Source organism: Sorex araneus, chromosome 2 (genome assembly GCF_027595985.1).
Source record: "Sorex araneus isolate mSorAra2 chromosome 2, mSorAra2.pri, whole genome shotgun sequence".
NCBI classification, from domain to species: Eukaryota; Metazoa; Chordata; class Mammalia; order Eulipotyphla; family Soricidae; genus Sorex; species Sorex araneus.
In genome coordinates this window covers 249,806,411-249,826,617 of record NC_073303.1, presented here as the reverse complement: position 1 = coordinate 249,826,617, position 20,207 = coordinate 249,806,411, and the positions used below count along the sequence as shown (strand labels likewise).

At 50.6% G+C, this 20,207-nt stretch overlaps 1 protein-coding gene across 3 annotated transcripts in view; it reads right to left on the bottom strand.

The window, feature by feature from the left end:
* SGCD (sarcoglycan delta) overlaps positions 1-20,207 on the bottom strand; it is a 223,031-nt gene that overhangs the window by 123,444 nt on the left and 79,380 nt on the right. For 2 of the 3 annotated variants that reach the window (XM_055126795.1, XM_055126791.1), the window contains exon 2: positions 17,510-17,604. The exons of the other annotated variant lie outside the window; for it this stretch is intronic. In XM_055126795.1, the coding sequence (XP_054982770.1) occupies positions 17,510-17,566 (57 nt within the window). In that variant the 5' untranslated portion in view covers positions 17,567-17,604. The remainder of the gene's footprint in view (positions 1-17,509; positions 17,605-20,207) is intronic. 3 annotated transcript variants of the gene reach the window in all.

Sequence of the window (20,207 nt, the reverse complement as noted above, 5' to 3'; positions counted from 1 at the left end):
GTGTACAGCATTCACTTCCTACTGGGTCCTCACAAAGCTGATGGGGGTTGGAGGAAGACACCAGGGTGGGCAGGGGGTGCTCAGTCTACAGTGAGACAATGATGAAAACTGCTTCCCATCTCATACCAAAATTGGTCTAAAGCAAGAAGACATCGCGGGTATTCCAAACATCCCCTTCCAGAGAAATTACAACTTGCAGTGTTAGCGTGCATGCTTACAATTCTCACCACCTTTGCCTTTTTTATCTCCAGCAAGTTCAATTACACACCTGCTGAGGGCACTTGGGGGCTTCGTTTCTTACTTTTGGTATCTAGAAACCTCGTTTAAAAACAGCGTGTTCTAAATAAACAAATGAGGCTCTCCGGGCAAAGAGAGTATCCACAAACACAGGTTTGTGGACCACTTCTGCATCTCACCTTGGTCTCTGCTTTCCTGAATGGAAGAGAAATATATTCTGGAGGTAGCAAGCTGCCTAGTGAGAAATGCCATGATGAATGCAGAGATCGATAAACACCGTTTCCCCCCGCTCGCTACCTCCAGCTTCTCCCTGTAATTTTAGATAAATGGCGGCCTCCTTATCTTAGAATTTTCAACTTCAACGGGTCATCTTGATCAATAGACTCCAGGCAACTGGCATTTGAGTCACACTCGGGGAGTGCACGAGTCACTCTCTATTTTGCGGCTGAGCTGGTCATCGCCCCCTGCAGACATGCCCGGGGTCACACGCGGCCGGTGGTGACAAAGGGCATAATTAGAATCGAGAATACATGTTCAAACTGTCAAGGACGTTACAGATCAATGAGTCCAAATGGTTTGCATCTTAGCGGTGGGAAAGGTAAGAGCTGGAAATAAAAAATGGGATAACTAGCTTTAGGGCATGGGGCTGGAGCACTAGGACAGTGGGGAGGGCGCTTGCCTTGCAGGGGCAGCTGCCCTGGGTTCAATCCCCGGCACCCCATAGGGTTCCCCAAGCCTCGCCAGGAGTGAACCCTGAGCGCAGGGCCAGGAGCCAGCCCTGAGCACTGTGGGGTGTGTGACTCCATACAAGGAAACAAACAAACAAACGGAAGGATTACAGGGAAAAATACATATACAAAAGAGGGGCAAGTGGATGCTTTAATTTAAACACACTTTCACAAATCTGAAGTCGGTTCATTCCCACAGTGAATGCAATGAGACCAAGCCTGATGCCAGACACAGAGGCCATCCCCGACTGGAAAAAGGCTGCCAAATTTCTCGCACCCGGACCAGTGCTTACTGAACCAGAAACCTCACTGTTAGGATCATTTGGCTGTCATGGGGGAGAGAGGTGACGTTCACCGTGAATATCTGGGTCCCACAGCGGAGCTGTTCACAGTCTACGGAGTGAGCCTTGGAAAGGAATTCACCAAGCACCAGGAGTCATTTGTGCAGGATTGCCTAAACATCACGGTCTGCACATCACGGTCTGCGTGGTACCCTGGGTGTACTCTTTTTTTTTTTTTTTTTGCTTTTTGGGTCACACCCGGCAATGCACAGGGTTACTCCTGGCTCTGCACTCAGGAATCACCCCTGGCAGTGCTCAGGGGACCACATGGGATGCTGGGAATCAAACCCGGGTCAACCGCGTGCAAGGCAAATGCCCCACCTGCTCTGCTATTGCTCCAGCCCCCTGGGTGTGCTCTTGACCAAGGAGAAGATCTCTTTTTTGGTTTGTTTGTTTTTGAGCCATGCCTGGCAGTGCTCTGGGATGACTTCTGGCTCTGCACTCAGGGATGACTCCTGGTGGGGCTCAGGGGACCCTATGGGAGAGGGAGGATCAAAGCCAGGTTGGCTGCATGCAAGGCAGGTGCCTTCCGCCCCTCAATCCCACCCCACCTTCCTGCACCTTTTCCATGAGATTTCAGCTGACAACACCCAACTCAGAGCCTGGAGTTTCTCTTGGAGGTTTTGTTTGGGGGTTTCACTGAGCCCTGAAAAACAGATTAGGTCAAGAACTCCTCAAACACACACACACACACACACACACACACACACACACACACACACACATGATGGTGGGTGACAGATGCAGTCTGGTTCTTACAATACCTGTTCTTTGCCTAAGAAATGAGCCCGGGGTCCGAGCCGTAGGACAGCGAGGAGGGCGCATGCCTTGCACACACCCAACCCAGGTTTAAACCCCGGCATCCTATAGGGTCCCCCAACCCCTGGCAAAGGTGATCCCTGAACACAGAACCATGGGAGTAAACCCTGAGCACCGCTGGGTGTGGCCCCCAAACAGAATCAATAAAGAAATGATGCGCTGACCTCTCCACGTTGTCTAGAAAGGGTACAACGGCCACGAATCTGACTTACGTTCAGCCCGGTTTCATTCCTTCCCCCCACCGACCTCCAAATTTTGACCTGATCCTCAAGTAAGCATTTCATTATGTAACTGAGCCCTACCCCCCCCCACAAATCAACAGGCCTCAGAGAAAAACATTCCCAGAGACTTTCCTCACCTTACCTGCCCTAGCCTGCTGCAGCCGGTCCTGGCTAGGCTTGGTTGCATCTCGCTTTTACAGGGCGGGGACTGTAGGAAGGGCGGGGACTGTAGGCAGGGCGGGGACTGTAGGCAGGGCGGGGACTGTAGGAGGGGCGGGGCTGTAGGAGGGGTGGGGACTGTAGGAGGGGTGGGGACTGTAGGAGAGGGTGGGGACTGTAGGAGGGGTGGGGACTGTAGGAGGGGCGGGGACTGTAGGAGTGGTGGGGACTGTGGGAGAGGGTGGGAACTATAGGAGAGGGTGGGGACTGTAGGAGAGGGCGGGGACTGTAGGCGGGGCGGGACTGTAGGATGGGCGGGGACTGTAGGAGGGGCGGGGACTGTAGGAGAGGGCAGGGACTGTAGGAGGGGAGGGACTGTTGGAGGGGCGGGGACTGCATCCAACTTCCCTCCCCCCACAATAATAGTCTTCAATAATTCAATGATGCCATTCCTACCGGCCACCTAGGCAAAAAAAAAAATCCTCTCCAGGCATGACTTTGGATTTGTATTTGGCATAGCTATGAATTATACGAATCACTTTCAGGAGAATTATTATGACGAGATTATTTTCCACCCATGGACATGGTATGTCACCTTTTTATTTAGACCGTCCTTCATTTTCCCTTAATGCTGGTGTTTTCTCGTTTTGGGGGGGTGGGGCTGGGGATGGGTGTCATTGGCCTATGCCCAGCAAAGCCCAGGGGTCATTCCTGGTTCTGTGTTCTGGGGTTGCTCCTAGAGGTGTCCAAGGGACCCTATGGGACACAGGAGATTAAAACCGGGTCAGCTGCACACAAGAACGTGCCTTCGGTCCTGCCTTATCTCTGTGGCCCTAGTGATATCCGTGTATGGAGGGCACATAGATAACGAGGGGGGTGGATTCTTTACCGGCATGCTTTCTGATACCATCATGGAGGCATTTTAAAATCCATTTCTAAGCATTTGTGGCCAGAGCGAATATTGATCTGTTACTGATCAGAAGTGCTTGACTAGGAATCCCTCTGGATTTTATCGCACTCACGCTCCTGACAAGTCCATCTTCGTCTTTCTTGTACTCTGCTCTTCTATTTGACCACTGTTGACACTGTGGCCACGACTCTGGTTCCCTATCGCAGGCCTGATACCTTCAGGGGGTAACCAGTCACGTCTGCCTGTATTTTGAGTCATCCTAAGGAAACTGATCTTTCTTATAATTGAAGATATCTTTTGATGGGAGGAGATTCCCAAGCTGTGGTAATGAAACTGGCAGGGACTGTGGGAAGGGCGGGGACTGTGGGAGGGGCGGAGACCGTAGGAGGGGCTGGGACTGTAGGATGGGGCGGGGACTGTAGGAGGGGCGGAGACTGTAGGAGGGGCGGGGGCTGTAGGAAGGGGCAGGGACTGTAGGGAGAGGCGAGGACTGTGGGAGTGGCGGGGACTGTAGGAGGGGGCAGGAACTGTAGGAAGGGGACGGGGACTGTGGGAGGGGCGGGGACTATAGGAGGGGTGAGGACTGTAGGAAGGGGGCGGGGACTGTAGGAAGGGGGCGGGGACTGTAGGAAAGGGGGCAGGGACTGTAGGAAAGGGGCGGGGACTCTAGGAAGGGGGTGGGGACTGTGGGAGGGGCGGGGACTATAGGAGAGGGCGGAGACTGTAGGAAGGGTGGGGACTGTAGGAAGGGGGCAGGGACTCTAGTATAAACAGCATCTTAACAAAGTAGACGGAACTAATTCCACAGGTTCCTGGGATACAGTAAGTACCTTCAGGTGAACTCAGTGAGCAGGAAGCAACTTGCCATGTTTTCTGAACCTTACTTCTGCAGTCTCTCAAGCTCAGTAGATCCATCCCACATCCCCTTCCAGACCATCCTGGTGAATTCCGTTTGAAATATCTCAGCACTTTGGGAAGCACCACCCAGACACCATTCATTTCTGTGTTTTAGGGCTGGCATTCGAATATCTGTGAGCAGCCGCTGTCATTGTTCAAAGCAAAAGCTAGAGGTCCCTGTATCTTTCTTAAAAGCTGGATCCTTGACATCGTTACCTTGTAATTATCCCAGAAAGAAGGAAAAAATCATGAAAAATGTCTTTGTGTACTGGATGGGAAATAATAATTTTGGAAGCTATTTAGACTGGCAAAACCAAAAATAGCAAGCATTTTCTTCCATACATAATTACAAGGCATAAATTGCTAGACTCTTTGACAGCCACAACAGAAGTAAAAGCAAGCCCTCACAATTCCAACGTTCTGTGAAATGGGTCAGAAAATTTTAAATACTCGCTATTTAAAAATTTTAAATAGTTAATCTTATAGAAAGCATTAAAATTTCAGGGAAGGTATCCCCAATTTGGAAAGGATAAAACACAAGGTGAGCCTAACCTTTTCTGTTCCCTGTGCTAACAAAATAAACAACCCAGCACAACTCATGCTTTGGAAAATCTCAAAAACCTGAAGCACGAGAGCTAAATGGAAAAATAGGATTCCAAAAACAGAACACAGCTTGACCCGCCTTCTAGCTTGTGGGTCTTTTCGAGGTGCCCCTGACTGAATGCCCTTCCCATTCTTCATCTCTATCTTCCTGTTCTTCGTATCTCTGCCTATTGCTATTTGAATGACGTAGAAGTAAATATCTCCACAGACATGCTGCCCCTCACCAGGACAGCAGCGTCTCAGAATCTCAAACTTCAACCGATTTTGCCTGGGTGCAGTTTTGATAGTGGGGTTGCATGCAAGATCATCTAAGTTTACAAATTCAGCGGAGTCTCCTGAGAGCAGAGGGAACCGGCACCCTCAGGAGACGGGGGACCTGCAGAGATGCAGGGTTTGTCTTGCTCTGCTAAAACCAGGAGGGAGCAGAGACTGAGATGAACCCCTCTCAAGTGCTGCATCTGGCCTGTCTCCGTGATTATCTCTGCAGGAGACCCGTCAACACCTCCTGGGACTGACTCATAAATAAATCTCGAAAGAAATCAACGAGCAGCAAAGATTTCTCAGACACCGTTGTGGGCTGACACATCCGTGGCACTCTTCGGGGTGGGCCAGTGCCCCGCCCAAACAAAGCCACAGCTGCCACTTGCTCCCACGCTCTAAAGTCGTCGCTGCTGTGCCTCCGGCCAGTCTCCATGATCTCAGGACTGAGCCTCAGAGAAACTGTTGAAGACTCAGGGTCTGGGGGTGAAAACTCCAGGCCTTCTCAGAGTCGGGATGGGCTACCTCCCCCAACCTCTCTGGACTTCCAGAAGCCCCGGCAGTCACGCCCACATCCCAGAGCCGCTGCCCCATTAAAAATTTGTAACCCCAGTTAAAAGATTCTGAATTTTCTGGAGCTACAGCTCTCAACTCTACAACACTAACCCAGTAGTAGCACACCAGATTAGATGGGATGTAACACAGAAGCCAGCCAAACTCCACCAACAAAAAACAGGAACACACAAAAAGGAGAAGAGAAAAAAAAAACAGAAAAAAAAACCACCAAAAAACAGGAACACAGAAGGCTCGACTTGTAACAACGGGGTAGCAATCCCTCACCTAAGGATTTCATGCCCCCCCCCATGATAAGATACAACAGTTTTCACTAATTTTCTTCTGAGGGAATGTTTTTTGATCATTCCATCAGCAATTTATTGGCAATACAAAATAAAATTAGTGTGTGCTAGCTATGGGGGCGGGCTGGAGAGGCGATTGGGAAAATTGGAGACGAAGGTGGAGGGGAAGTGACAGATGGGGGGTGGGACTGGTTGCTGGAAGACTGAATGCCTGTAACAAGTCATCGTGATCAACTTTGTAAAGCACTGTGTTGAAATAAAGTGTGTGTGTGTGTGTGTGTGTGTGTGTGTGTGTGTGTGTGGAAAAAGCTCCTCTGACTTACTGTGTTGAAATAAAGTGTGTGTGTGTTTGTGTGTGTGTGTGTGTGTAGAAAGAGCTCCTCTGACTTACTCCAAACCCCCACGAAGGAGTCCAGGAAAAAGAGCCACACACTATTTTTCAAGTCCTTCAGCAAGAACGTGCCCCTTGGAGCTGAGTCCCCAGCTCCCCCATTCAAACACGGAGCACAGCGCTTTGCCTCCTTCAAATATAATCCATGTTCCTTTCTCCATTATGGATGAGCCCCATCAAAAGTCAATAAATTGGCCTTCACAGCGATTCTGAACATCAGCGCATCCTTCCGAGCCCGCGTCATCCAAGCGCATTTATTGGGTGCGTCCATTCCATTTTCCTTTCTCGCACAAGTGGCTGCCCACTCCCAATGGAAAAAAATTTTTTTCCCTAGAAGACTAATGAAAGCCAGGAACTCCCAGTCATCTTTTATTTCCGCCCAAGTTGCAGCCTCTCAGGATGAAGCATTGCCTCCCCTCCCCTCCCCCACAGCCCGGCTAATTATTACATCTTGGGATAATGTTCTTTGCAGAAAGGAAGAGGCAAGTCTGGGTGAGACCTGGACTGCCCAGCCGGTGAGAGCCAGGCAATGCAGGGGGTCTGGGGGCACCCAGACATGCACCCACCCCTTCTGAATGGCATGTTCTCACAAAATAACAACCTACCCCACACTCCTCCCCCTCCATCCCTTCCTTCTCTCCCTCCCTCTCCTCCCTTTTTCCTTCATTCTCTCCTTTCCTTCCACCCCTCCTCCTTCCCCTTCCTCCCTTTCCTTCCTTATCCCTCTTTCCCCTTCCTCCCTCTCTCCTTCCCTCCATTTCTTTCTTTCCTCCCTTCTCTCTTTTCCCTCCCTCTCCCTCCCTCCTACCCTTTCTTCCCTCAATTTCCTTCTTTCCTCCCTTTTCCCCCCTTCCTTCCTCTTTCTTATCTTCCCTTCCTCCTCCCCTCCTTCCTTCCTTTCCTTCCTCCTTTTCCTTCCTTCCTTCTTCCTTCTCCTTCCTTTCTTCCTTCCTCTTCTCTTCCTCCTTCCCTTTCCTTCCCTCCTTGCTTCTCTCCTTCTTCCCTCCTTTCTCCCCTTCCTCCCTTCCCTCATTTCCCTTCCTGCTTCCTTCCTGCCTCCCTTCCTCTCCCTCCTTCTCCCTTCCTCCTTCTTCCTTCCCTTCCTTCCCTCCCTCTTCTCCTTCCTTCCTCTTTCTTCTCCTCCTCCTCTTCATTCCACCGCTCCCTCCTCTTTTCCCTCCTTCCCTCCTCCACCATCTCCTTCCTACCGCCTCCCTCCCTCTTCCCTCTGGCCCAGGAGGAGCTGTCCAGCCCCTGCCCCCCTCCCCGTTGCTCTGTCCTGGTCTGTACTGAGCTTCAGAACAGACATGTCTGTGCTTTTCCCTTCGGAATTTCCTACCAAGGTCATAATGAGGAAAGGTGGAAATTACGGATCAAGGGAGCTCAAACCCCATTCTTTGAAGGGAAGGGGAGCACAATTCAGGTCTCCAATGCAGCGGAGGGCCTTTCTGGCTTGCCCGCATATTTTCTCTGCCCGGAGAGGAGCTCCCAAGGGGCCAGTGCAGGAGCGAACTGGGGCCGAGCACATGCACGGGAGCAAGACGGCGTGGAGGCATCCGGCCCACCTGTGTCTAAGAAACGGGCAGAAACTCGGGAACCGGCCGAGCTCATGTGGCCGCCTCCTACATGGAGCAACGCTTACCAGAATAACAATTCCTTCCCTTTTCCATCCGACTCCCAGTGGCCACCCAACTTGCCTCCTTCATTTTATTTTTGTCAGGAACAAAAATGAAGGGACGGGGGCTGGAGCGACAGTACACTGGAGAGGGCATCTGCCTTGCACGTAGTTGACCCGAGATTCCATTCCTGGCATCCCTGAGTAATTACCAGGAGTCATTCCCAAGTGCAGGGCCAGGAGTGACCCCTGAGCATCACTGGGTGTGCCCCTCGCCGCAATATGATGGAAGTGGGGGATTTGAATGTTTATGCATGAACTGGATGTTGAGTACCAACATGGGCATCAGGATCTTACAGGGGTGGTCCACGACCCTCCCACAGGACACTGACTGTGGAATCAAGAGAGCAATCTTTGGGGGGCAAGAGCGCCTGATTCTCTCTTATTTTCCCCCTCATCCTTTCTTTTCTAAATAACAAGGTAGTTTTGCACTGAAGGATACTGACATGTATTCAGAGGGCCAGGGTGATAGTCCAGCGGGGAGGGCCTCGGCCTTGCCCACAGCTGGCTCAGGTTCACCCCATAGGATCCCCCTGAGCACCGCTAGGAGTGATTCCCTGAGTGCAGAACCAAGGAGTCAGCCCTGAGCACCAACTATGGCTTCCCCGCCCCCCCACACACACACCCAAAAAAAAACCCTATTCACACAAGTTTGGTTTCTACTAGGACTCAGAAATCCCCCTTTGTGTTGCTAGTCTATTAATAAGCGTTGATGTATAACCGGTTTTCCTCCCTGAGATTGGCTTTAAATGGCTATGAAGTCCCTAGAGTGGCTGTTGACTCCTTCAGGGCCCGATTCGTGCTGATGTGCGGATTCAGAGCCTGGTTTCTCATTCATTCCCAATGCGCACGGTGAGGAAACCAGGAAACCAGGAAACTAGGACGAGACTCCTTGAGACTGCCACAGACAAGTGCTTCCTTCATTTATTCTTTTTAATTATAGTTTTTTTTTTTTTGGTGTTGGTTTGTTTGTGGGCCATAACCGTTGATTCTCGGGGCTTACTCCTGGCTCTGTGCTCAGGAATCAGTCCTGGCGGGGCTATGGGAGGAGGGGGAGGGGGGCAGGGATCAAACCAAGTTGACCTCATACAAGACCAGGGTACTCCCTGCCAGACCTTGAGTGCTCCCTTCAAGAAAAAACAATCTCTGAGCTGGAGTGGTAGCACGGCGGGTAGGGCTTTGCCTTGCATGCGGTCGACCCGGGTTCGATTCCCAGCATCCCATATGGTCCCCTGAGCACCGCCAGGAGTAATTCCTGAGTGCAGAGCCAGGAGTAACCCCTGTGCATAGCCAGGTGTGACCCAAAAAGAAAAAAAAAAAAGAAAAGAAAAACCAATCTCTCCCTCCTTGGGTCTCTCTCCCAAGATAATGTGTGTGGATGAAAAATAAACATGTACAGGGGCTGGAGCGATAGCACAGCGGGTAGGGCATTTGCCTTGCACGTGGCTGACTCGGGTTTGATCCCCAGCATCCCATAAGGTCCCCTGAGCACCAACAGGAGTAATTCCTGAGTACAGAGCCAGGAGTAACCCCTGAGCATTCCTGGGTATGACTCAAAAAGCAAAAAAAAAAAAGAAAAAGAAAAAGAAAAAGAAACATGTACAAAGGAACGTTTCCTGTGCAGAAATTTATGGTTGAGAAGAACACAGTACTGGGGCTGGAGTGATAGCACAGCGGGTAGGGCGTTTGCCTTGCATGTGGCCAACCCGGGTTTGAATCCCAGCATCCCATATGGTCCCCTGAGCACCGCCAAGGGTAATTCCTGAGTGCAGAGCCAGGAGTAACCCCTGTGCATCGCCGGGTGTGACCCAAAAAGCAAAAAAAAAAAAAAAAAGAACACAGTATTTAACAAAGAATTAAAAAAAAAACCCTCTCCCTGAGCAGAAATACGGAGCTGGCCAGGTGACGTGGGGCATGAACTGACCGACAGCTGTCCCACGAGCCTCCTTCAGACCGATCCTCCTTCAGACCGGTGAGCTGTGGCCCCTAAATCCTGATGGGTTCCCGGGAGAGGAAAGTTGACAGTGCAGCAAAGACAATCACTTGCACTGGCAAGGCTGGAGTCAGGGTTGGAATGAAAGTACAGCGGGTTGGGCGCTGGCCTTGCACCTGGCAGACCTGGGTTCGATCCCCAGCATCCCACGGGGCTTCCCCGAGCACCACCAGGAGTGATTCCCTGAGTGCAGAGCCAGGAGTCAGCCCTGAGCACAGCCCAAAAACAAACCCCCCCAAAAAAAGGAATACAAACCCGATGACCAGGTAGTGTGGGAAAGGGATGGAAACGGGCAGAGAGCACGTGCCCCAGGACTGTGGTGGCAAGTCGTGGGCAGCTTGGGGGGGTCGGTGGGGGGGAGAATGGGGCGGGCATGGTCATTTTGTACTTTGATACCACAAACTTCCAACAGGACTGTGACTACCTCAACACTGGTGAGTCAATGGAACCAAGAAAAGAAGAGCAACAACGGGATAACTGCATTTCAATCAGAAAGGATTCCCAGGCAGGTCGGCCTGTCAGAGGACCAGAGAAGGTGGGCCGGAGCGATGGGACAGCGGCTGACCCAGGGTCCAGTCCCAACAACTCACAGGGGTCTCCTGAGTCCTGCCAGGAAGGAGTGATCCCTGAGCACCGATCCAGGACTCAGGCCTGAGCACCATCAAGCAAGTGTAGCCCAAACAAACAGAAAGAGGCTCAGTCACACACGGGAACCTCTCGGTGCCTGTACTGAGGACCATAACGCCCAAAGAAAAGTGTCTGCCAGAGGTGGGGGGACAGCCAGGTAAGAAACTGGGGACACTGGTGGTGGGGAGATGTACACCGGTGAAGGGACGGTGTTGGAACGTTGTATGACCAAAACCCAATCATGGACAACTTTGTAACTGTGTAGCTCATGGTGATTCCATCTGAAAAATAAAAACTTTGGGGGCTGGAGCAATAGCAGAGTGTTTGCCTTGCAGAGGCCGACCTGGGTTCGATTCCCAGCATTCCATATGGTCCCTGAGCACCACCAGGAGTAATTCCTGAGTGCAGAGCCAGGAGTGATCCCTGTGCACCGCCAGGTGTGACCCAGAAAACAAAAATACATAAATAAATAAAATTTAAAAATAAAAGTGGTGTTTTTTTTTTTTTTGAGAGAGAGAGAGAGAGAGAGAAAGGACATTCTATGTTGTTGTCCTGACCCCTCGCCAGGCTGTCTTTACCAGAGCAACTCAGAGGGGGGCAGGTTGAGTTTCCCTCCCCGTCACGGAAGAACCCTGGCAACCGAAAATATCCAGAACTCAACCACACAGCCATGCTCAAGGCTGCTCTCCACACGCTCGGACGAGCCTCACACACCAGGGAACCTGCAGAAAAACCCAGATATGCGGGACCCGTGACCGAGATCTCCAAGCTTGCTTGGAGCGGGACTGGGCCTCCTCCCCCCAGCTCCCCAGTTTTCCAGTAGCTTGGCAGTCACGCCCACAAACTGCCCCCGGTGCCCTGTAATCTCCTCAACGGCCAAGAAGAGAGCAACAGAGGCCTTACCCATGAGTGAATCTGCTCTAGAATCACATTCTAAATTTCAGAATTCCTGGAATGTGCAGCTGTATTTGTGGCCACACGACCTCTTGTACTCTAGCCCACTGATGTACCAAAAGTAGCACACATTTGTTTGGGTTTAACATACATGCACGGAATCTCTTAGACAATGGCTTAAATGGCTCACAATCTTCACTTTCCTTTTATGTTGTTTGGAAGGTGCATGGTGGTGGATTGGTGTTTGAATATTAAATGAACTATTATGAACAATTATATAAAAAATAAAATAAAATTGGGCTGAACCGATAGTACAGCAGGGAGGGCATTTGCCTTGCACGCGGCTGAGCCGGGTTTGATCCTCAGCATCCCATAGGGTTCCCCCGAGCGCCGCCAGGAGTGATTCCTGAGTGCAGAGCCAGGAGTAACCCCTGTGCATCGCCGGGTATGACCCAAAAAGAAAAAAAAATTAACAAATAAACAAAAATAAAATAAATAAAATAAAAAGTTTAAAAACGAGAAAGGGGAGAGAGAGGGGACCAGAAAGACAATGTACCCTTAGAAACGGACCCTCCACGAATGACTGACATTTTGAGCTCGACTGACTTGGAGGGGCTGGAGCAATATCACAGTGAGTAAGGTGTTTGCCTTGCACGTGGCCGACCTGGGTTCGATTCCCAAATTCCTATATGGTGCCCCGAGCACCGCCAGGAGTAATTCCTGAGTGCATGAGCCAGGAGTAACCCCTGTGCATTGCTGGGTGTGACCCAAAGAGCAAAAGAAAGAAAAAAATAGACTGACTTGGAAATAAAATTCCAGCTCCCTTCACATTCCAGGAGTCGGACCAGATCCCAGATGAATATGAATATAAACAGAGGCCTTCGCCCGGCTGCCTTCCTTTCGGTATCTGCGGCCTGGGCCTGGGGTGGGAGGCAGCAGGCCGAGCTGGGGGGCTCTCCTGGTAAAAGAAAGGAGCTGACAGAGGCTTCAGGGGTTCAGAGCTGTCTCATCACTGGAGCCCCTGCGTGGGCACAGGGAGTGGTGCCAAAAAAGGCAGAAGAAAGAAAAAGAACAAAACACCAACCCAGACACGCACGTGCCGTGGCTTAAACCACCAGCCAAAGACCGTTCCGCCGCGAAGAGCATTTTCTATTCTTCTGTCTAGAAAAATGGAACCTCGAATCCAAAGCTGACTTCCGGTGCCCACTCTCTACCCCATGACACACCCCCCTTTACATTCCTGGGGACTTGATTTTAAATTCTGGGACTTGATTTAAACTCTCCACTTTCCAAAGGGGCAAACCTGTAAATGGACTCATTTTAGCTACATGGGCCCCCCTGCCCCCCAACCCTGCCAATTGGATCATTTTCCTTCCGGCAGGCGACGTTCAGCCGTGCGGAAACAGTAAGCACCACCTTCGGCTAACGGCGTGGGTAGCTGCTGAGCCGGGAAATCAGCTCGTGCTTATTTCAGAGAGTTTGTGGAGTGAAGCCGGCCTGGGATGTGCATCCTGCCACCTGGGGATACGTTTCAGCACGGCCAGGAAGACGGAATTTAGCATCTGAGTTCAGAAAGGAAGGTGCCCACTGGCCCGGTGTGCTGTGTTTCCTGAGTGAGACGGACTACAGAGTGTGGGCAAGCATGGCACTGCTAAGTGTCGGACATGGATAGGGAGAGAGAGAGAGAGAGAGAGAGAGAGAGAGAGAGAGAGAGGAGGGGGGGGGGGGAAATCGAGGGTCAAGGTCAAGCTTAAGGTCAAGGTCAAGGAGATCTCTCTGGTTTATTTTTTTTTTTTATTTTTTTTTTTTTGCTTTTTGGGTCACACCCGGCGATGCACAAGGGTCACTCCTGGCTCTGCACTCAGGAATTACCCCTGGCGGTGCTCAGAGGACCCTATGGGATGCTGGGAATCAAACCCAGGTCAGCCACATGCAAGGCAAACGCCCTACCCTCTGTGCTATCGCTCCAGCCCCGAGATCTCTCTGATTTTCCAGCAGAGATACCCCATTCTGCCAATGCACAGACATCAGCAAGAAGAGGTTCGGCTCACCCTGCCTCGTTTAGCCCAATGCTTCAGGTAAGAGGAAATCTGTTGGGCACGAATATCCTCAAGGCTCGCCCCAGTGGCTGAGCCTGCTGGGGTTTCTCTGAGTGAAGGAACAACTCCGAATAAAGGCAGAGCTATGGAGCCAAGTAGAAGAGTGGTGCGTGCAAGAACCGGATACAGCCAGCTTGGAATCTGCACTTCCAGGAGGTTCACACGAACACGGCTGGGTCTGTTTTCAAATACACGCTCCACATCATTTTCATGGGACCCCACCATCAATAAAGGGGAGCAGAGAGACATAGGGAGTAGCACCTTTGGGCTGGGGAAGTGAGAATGTTCTCTTGAGCTCCTCGCGTTTGGAAGCAGAAGGTTGGTGCTGTGTGTGGTAAAAGGGGGGGCCTAGGGCCGGAGAGATGGAGAGTGCAGTGGGTAGGGTGCTTGCCTTGCATGCGGTCAACCCAGGTTCCATCCCTGTCACCATAGATGGTCCCCAAGCCCCACCAGGAGCGATCCCTGAGCACTTTCAAGAGTGATCCCCAAGTACCTTCAGGAATGTCCCCCAAAAACTAATTTAAAAGGCGGGGAGTAGGAGACGCATGCCAAGCAGCTAAGATTTATGGAATCACCAGTCCCTGCAACATTCGGGGTGCCTGCAGGAGGCAGGGGTGCTGAATATCTATCCACCCACACCCCACCACTACAGTCACACCAAGGGCTCAATTCGACCCATTCGCACAGATTCTCTGCAGATGCCAAGCTGCAAATAATTCCAGGTACCCAGAACTGGATATGCCAAAAACAGTAACAACAAGTCTCACAATGGGGACGTTACACATGCCTGCTTGAGCAAATCAATGATCAATGGGATGACAGTGCTATACATATACACGTATATATTGTATGTGCCCGACCCAGGTTTGATTCCTCTGTCCCTCTAAGAGAGCCCGGCAAGCTATTGAGAGTATCCCGCCTGGCAAGCTACTCATGGCATATTTGATATGCCAAAAATAGTAACAAGTCTCATAATGCAGATGTTACTGGTGCCCGCTCGAGCAAATCAATGAACAACAGGATGACAGTGCTATATACACACACACATGCATATATATATATATGCATATATATATACATATATCACACTTATCACTTATCACTTAAGTGATACTGCCAAACCCAAGAGTACCAGCTGCTTATTTTATTTGTTTGTTTGTAACCTAGTTCTCCCTCTCAGAGAAACTGGCAAGGTACCGAGAGCATCCTGCCCGCACAGCAGGGCCTGGCAAGCTCTCCGTGGCGTATTCATATGCCAAATACAGTAACAATGACGGGTCTCATTCCCCTGACCCTGAAAGAGCCTCCAATGCGGCACCGCTGAGAAGATTGAGTAAAGAGAGGCCACTAAAGTCTCAGGGCTAGGATGAATAGAGACGTTACTGGTGCCCGCTCGAGCAAATGGATGATCAACGGGATGTCAGTGATACAGTGATACCCAGAACCCATATATGGGTTTTATTTTGGGGGGAGTCAGGTGGGCAGTCCCCCAGAGTCCCCCCCACCTCCTGGCCCCTCATACTTCTGGATGCCCCAGCAGCCACACCCGCCTCTCCCAGTCACCACCAGGTTGAACACAATGGCCCAGACCATAGATCTTGACGTCTCTGGGCCACGTGGCCATATATATGCAACCACAGGAAACCACATAAGGCAACAAACAGATTAATGTATTCTTAGACAAGGACTTAAGAACCCTGCTAATCAGGTATTAACATTCTTCACATAAACAAATTTTCTATACCTATTGATTTGAATATCACAGCTCTGTTACCCAATCAATGTTCATTCTAGATTTGTATCAGCAATGATGGCTTTTTTCCTCCATTAAAATAAGTTTAAGCTGACATCTGCATTTGTATGTTTATTGCAGCACTACTTACAATAGCCAGAATCTGGAAAAAAAAAAACCCAAGTACCTCAGAACAGATGACTGGTTAAAGAAACTCTGGTACATCTACACAATGGAATACTACGCAGCCGTTGAAAAGGTGAAATCATGGAATTTGCATATAACTGGATCAAACATGGAGAGTGTCATGCTAAGTGAAATGAGTCAGAGAGAGAGAGAGAGAGAGAGAGAGAAAGACAGACATAGAAGGACTGCACTCATTTGTGGACTATAAAGTTATAGGATGGGAGACTAACACCCAAGGATAATAGAGATAAGGGCCAGGAGGATAGCTCCACGGCTTGGAAGCTGGCCTCACATGCTGGGGGAAAAGGCAACTGGGATGGAGAAGGGACCACTCAGTGAATGATGCTTGGAGGGCTCGCTCGGGATGGGAGATGCATGCTGAAAATAGACTATGGGCCAAACATGATGGCTGCTTAGTACCTGTATTGCAAACTATAACACCCAAAAGGAGAGAGAGAGAGAGAGAGAGAGAGAGAGAGTAAAAGAAAAGGAACTGTGCCTGTCACAGAGGCAGGGGGCAGAGGGATGGGGTGGGAGTGGTGGGAGGGATACTGGGGACATTGGTGGTGGATAATGAACACTGGTGGAGGGATGGGCACTCGTTTATTGTATGACTGAAATGTAATCACAAAAGTTTCTAAGTCTGTAACTATCTCAGGGTGAGTCATTAAAAAGTTTTTTAAAATAAAAAAATTAAAATTAAATAAATGTAAGAAATTTTAAAGAGTAGGAAAAATTTGTTTCAATAAAAAGGGGGGAATTCGCTTCTAGTTGTAAATAATAATGCTAATAACATTTCACATAGGAGTTGCGCTCCCTTGGGAAGTAGCTGTGTCTGTGCACTGTGATCACCGTATCATGAACAGCACTCGGGAAAAAGATTTAGCTGAAAGCTCTGAAAATATGTCTAAAACTAATTGGATGCTGTAAATCACACTGACTCATATGGTTACTGAAAACTGATTTGTTAAGGGACTCATTTCTTGGCGAAAAACGACCATTTCCCATCGCCTCTCAAAGGCCAGTCTTCCCTGAGTACGTCATAAAGATGTCGACTTGCCTGGGTGATTCAAAACGCACTTCCAGAATGTACACATTTAGCAAGATGAGGCTGGTCAAAGAAGCGCCGGTTTATCATAAAGCCATTCCAACTCCCTTCAAACACGGGAGGACACGGCAAGCCCGTTAGCCATGTAGCCAAAGAAACCGGCACAGCTGCGTCTACACTGAAATGCACAGTGGACATTTCTGAGTGCGGAGATGACCAGTGAGTTCTTCCCCTTTGGACACTTCCCTACGTTGAAGAACGTGGCTTACTTTCCAAAAGGGGGAAGGGAGGGAAAGAGAAAGAGAGAGAGAGAGAGAGAGAGAGAGAGAGAGAGAGAGAGAGAGAGAGAGAAAGAGAGCGAGAGAGCGAGACAGAGAGCGAGAGAGAGAGATACAGACGGACACATAGACACACAGACAGACACACAGACATACAAACACTGAGACAGACACACAGACACACTGAGAGAGACAGACACAGACATACAGATACATAGAGAGAGAGACGCACAGATACACAGAGACAGACAGAGACAGAGACACACACAGAGACAAACACATACACAGAGACAGACAGAGAGACAGAGATAGACACACACACAGAGAGAGAGAGAGAGAGAGAGAGAGAGAGAGAGAGAGAGAGAAGTGCCTGCCAGAGAGGCAGGGGTGGAGAGAGAAACTGGGGACATTGGTGGTGAGAAATGGACACTGGTGAAGGGACAGGTGTCCGGACACTGAATGATTGACACCTAGTCGAGAACAACTTTGCGTGCATCTCACAGTGGTTCAATTTTAAAAACTTAATTAAAAAAATTTTTTTAAACACGTGACTTACTCTCTGTCCACTCGACATGCAGGGAACAGACAGAATGCGGTTTATCCAACATTTCATACACAGGACTTCGCTCTCCCTGAAAATGGTTATGACATCTTGAAAACAAACAAACAAAAAAAAGGACAGGTCATGTTTCCTTTGTCATGGAAAATTGAGAGAAAAAGCATTAGCCATTACACACTCGTCGGTGAGATTTATTCTATCTGCCAGAAACCTTATCTCAAAAACTTTATTACCAGGGGCCGGAGCAACGGTTCGGGGAGATGTGTCCATTTTGGCCCCTCTCCTGGGGACCAAAACATCCCCAGGGGTGGGAGGGGGGGCAGCGCCACCTGCCTCTCCCTGCAGTGTAGGGGAGGGGCTCCCCAGAAGCGCTGATGACTCTGGGAAGGAAGGGGAGTGGTGTGTGAGTGCAACGGGAGAAAACAGGGGTCCGAGGGGGCTGCACAGCCCCACAGAGATCCTGCAGGGCCCACATGAGGGTTGGGGCAGGGGTGGGGCTGGAAGGCCCGGCAAGCCCGAGACCCCGAGACCATGGATTTCCCAGCCAATTTCATACTCAGCTGCACCCTGCCAACACTCGATCGAACCCAAGTCAGCCACATGCATGGCAAATGCACTATCTCTCCGGCCCCCGAATGTAGGTTTGTTTTTGTTTTTGTTTTTTGCTTTTTGGGTCACACCCAGCGATGCACAGGGGTTACTCCTGGCTCTGCACTCAGGAATCACTCCTGGTGGAGCTCAGGGGACCCTATGGGATGCTGGGAATCGAACCTAGGTCGGCCGCGTGCAAAGCAAACGCCCTCCCCGCTGTGCTATCGCTCCAGCCCCCGGAATGTAGGTTTGAAGACAGTCTTAAGTGCTGCCCCCCCTTAGCCCCTTGCATGGAACGAAGTGACACGAGGCTCTCCCTGGAACCATCTCTTCCGTTCCACGGAGGGGCTTGCCTGGCAGCAAGGAAAGATTTACCGAGGGCTCGGGAGGGCCATGAGGCTTCACGAAGTCACTTCTCCAGCCAGACTAGAGTCTGAATTCCGTTTCCTCGCCCTCGGGATGCAGACAGCGTCCATCCCCCGCCCCCAGAGACTCACAGGACAGCTGGCCAACTGTCACGGCGGTGAGTTCTGGGAGGCGTTCACTGTGATGGGTGTGAGCTGGCCGCGCCTCCTCTCTTCCCTCCCTCATCCCTTCTCTGCCTGTCTGCTGCTGCTCTTGTTTGGGGGTTTGTTTTGTTTTGGTCTTCTTCGGGGGTCACCCGGTGATGTTCAAGGCTGACTCCAGGCTCTGCCCTCGGGGATCGCAGCTGACGGTGCTCTCAGAAATCCTGTGGGGTGCTGGAAACTGAACCCAGGGCTGCTGTGCCCAAGGAAGTACTCTACTCCCCTGGGCTAACACTCTGGCCGCGTTCTGTTCTTTGGCGTTAAGTGTACACTTCCGGGGCCGGAGCGATAGTACAGCAGGGAGGGCGTTTGCAGGTACATACGTACACCTGTCCCCCAACACACACACACATACAAATAGACACACACAGCATTGAAAGTCCTTTTCCTGAAGCTTGTCACAAATGTGTGAAAGTGTGGGGAAAAGGGCTAGGATAGAGAAGGGACCAGTATGACAATAATAGTTAGAAACCATCACTCTGGGTAAGAGCTCACTGTTGAGGCTGGAGCAATAACACAGCAGGTAGGGCATTTGCCTTGCACGCGGCCAACCCGGGTTCGATTCCCAGCATCCCATATGGTCCCCCAAGCACTGCCGGGAGTAATTCCTGAGATGCAGAGCCAGGAGTAACCCCTGGGTGTGACCCAAAAAGAAAATAAAAACCACAAGAGCTGAGTGTTGAAAGTGGGTAAAGGCATATGCCTGATAAACTCTCAGTACCTGTACTACAAACCCTGCAAACCATAATGTCCAAGAGAAAAAAGGATGAACAAGAGAGAGAGAGAGAGAGAGAGAGAGAGAGAGAGAGAGAGAGAGAGAGATGCCTGACATAGATGCGAGGGGTGCGGGTGGGTGGGAGGAAAACTGGGGACACTGGTGGTAGGAAATACACACTGATGAAGGGAAGACACTGGTGTTGAAACCTTATATGACTGGGGCTGGAGTGATAGCACAGTGGGGAGGGCGTTTGCCTTGCACTCGACTGACCCGGCTTCGATTCCCAGCATCCCATAGGGTCCCCTGAGCACCGCCAGGGGTAATTCCTGACTGCAGAGACAGGAGTGACCCCTGTGCATCTCCGGATGTGACCCAAAAAGAAAAAAAAAAGAGCAATTATATGACCAAAACCCGATCATAAACAATTTTGTAACTGTGTATCTCACAGTGATTCAATTTTAAAAAATAAATTAATTAAAAAATAATAACACAAAACTAATTTCTCTCCCCAAGCCCCCCACCTCCCCTACCCAGCGTGAGGAGCCGAAGCCAGGAAGAAGCTTCCGACTCAGCCGCAGCCTTTTCATTGCTGTCTCATGCAGTTTGGGGAGAGAAATCTCAATTTCCGGAGCGGGGTGATAATAGGCTAATTGGTACTTTACCCGGGGAGACACAGCCGACTGGCACGAATGTGCACTATCGCTGGCTTCTCCATCTCCAGCTCTCCGGAGGGCACAGCGGAACCGAGACCTGCTGGCCCCTCCCGGGAAACAGAGCGGGTGTGGGTGGAGGGAGAGGGCGCGCGGGGGCGGGGGTGGGG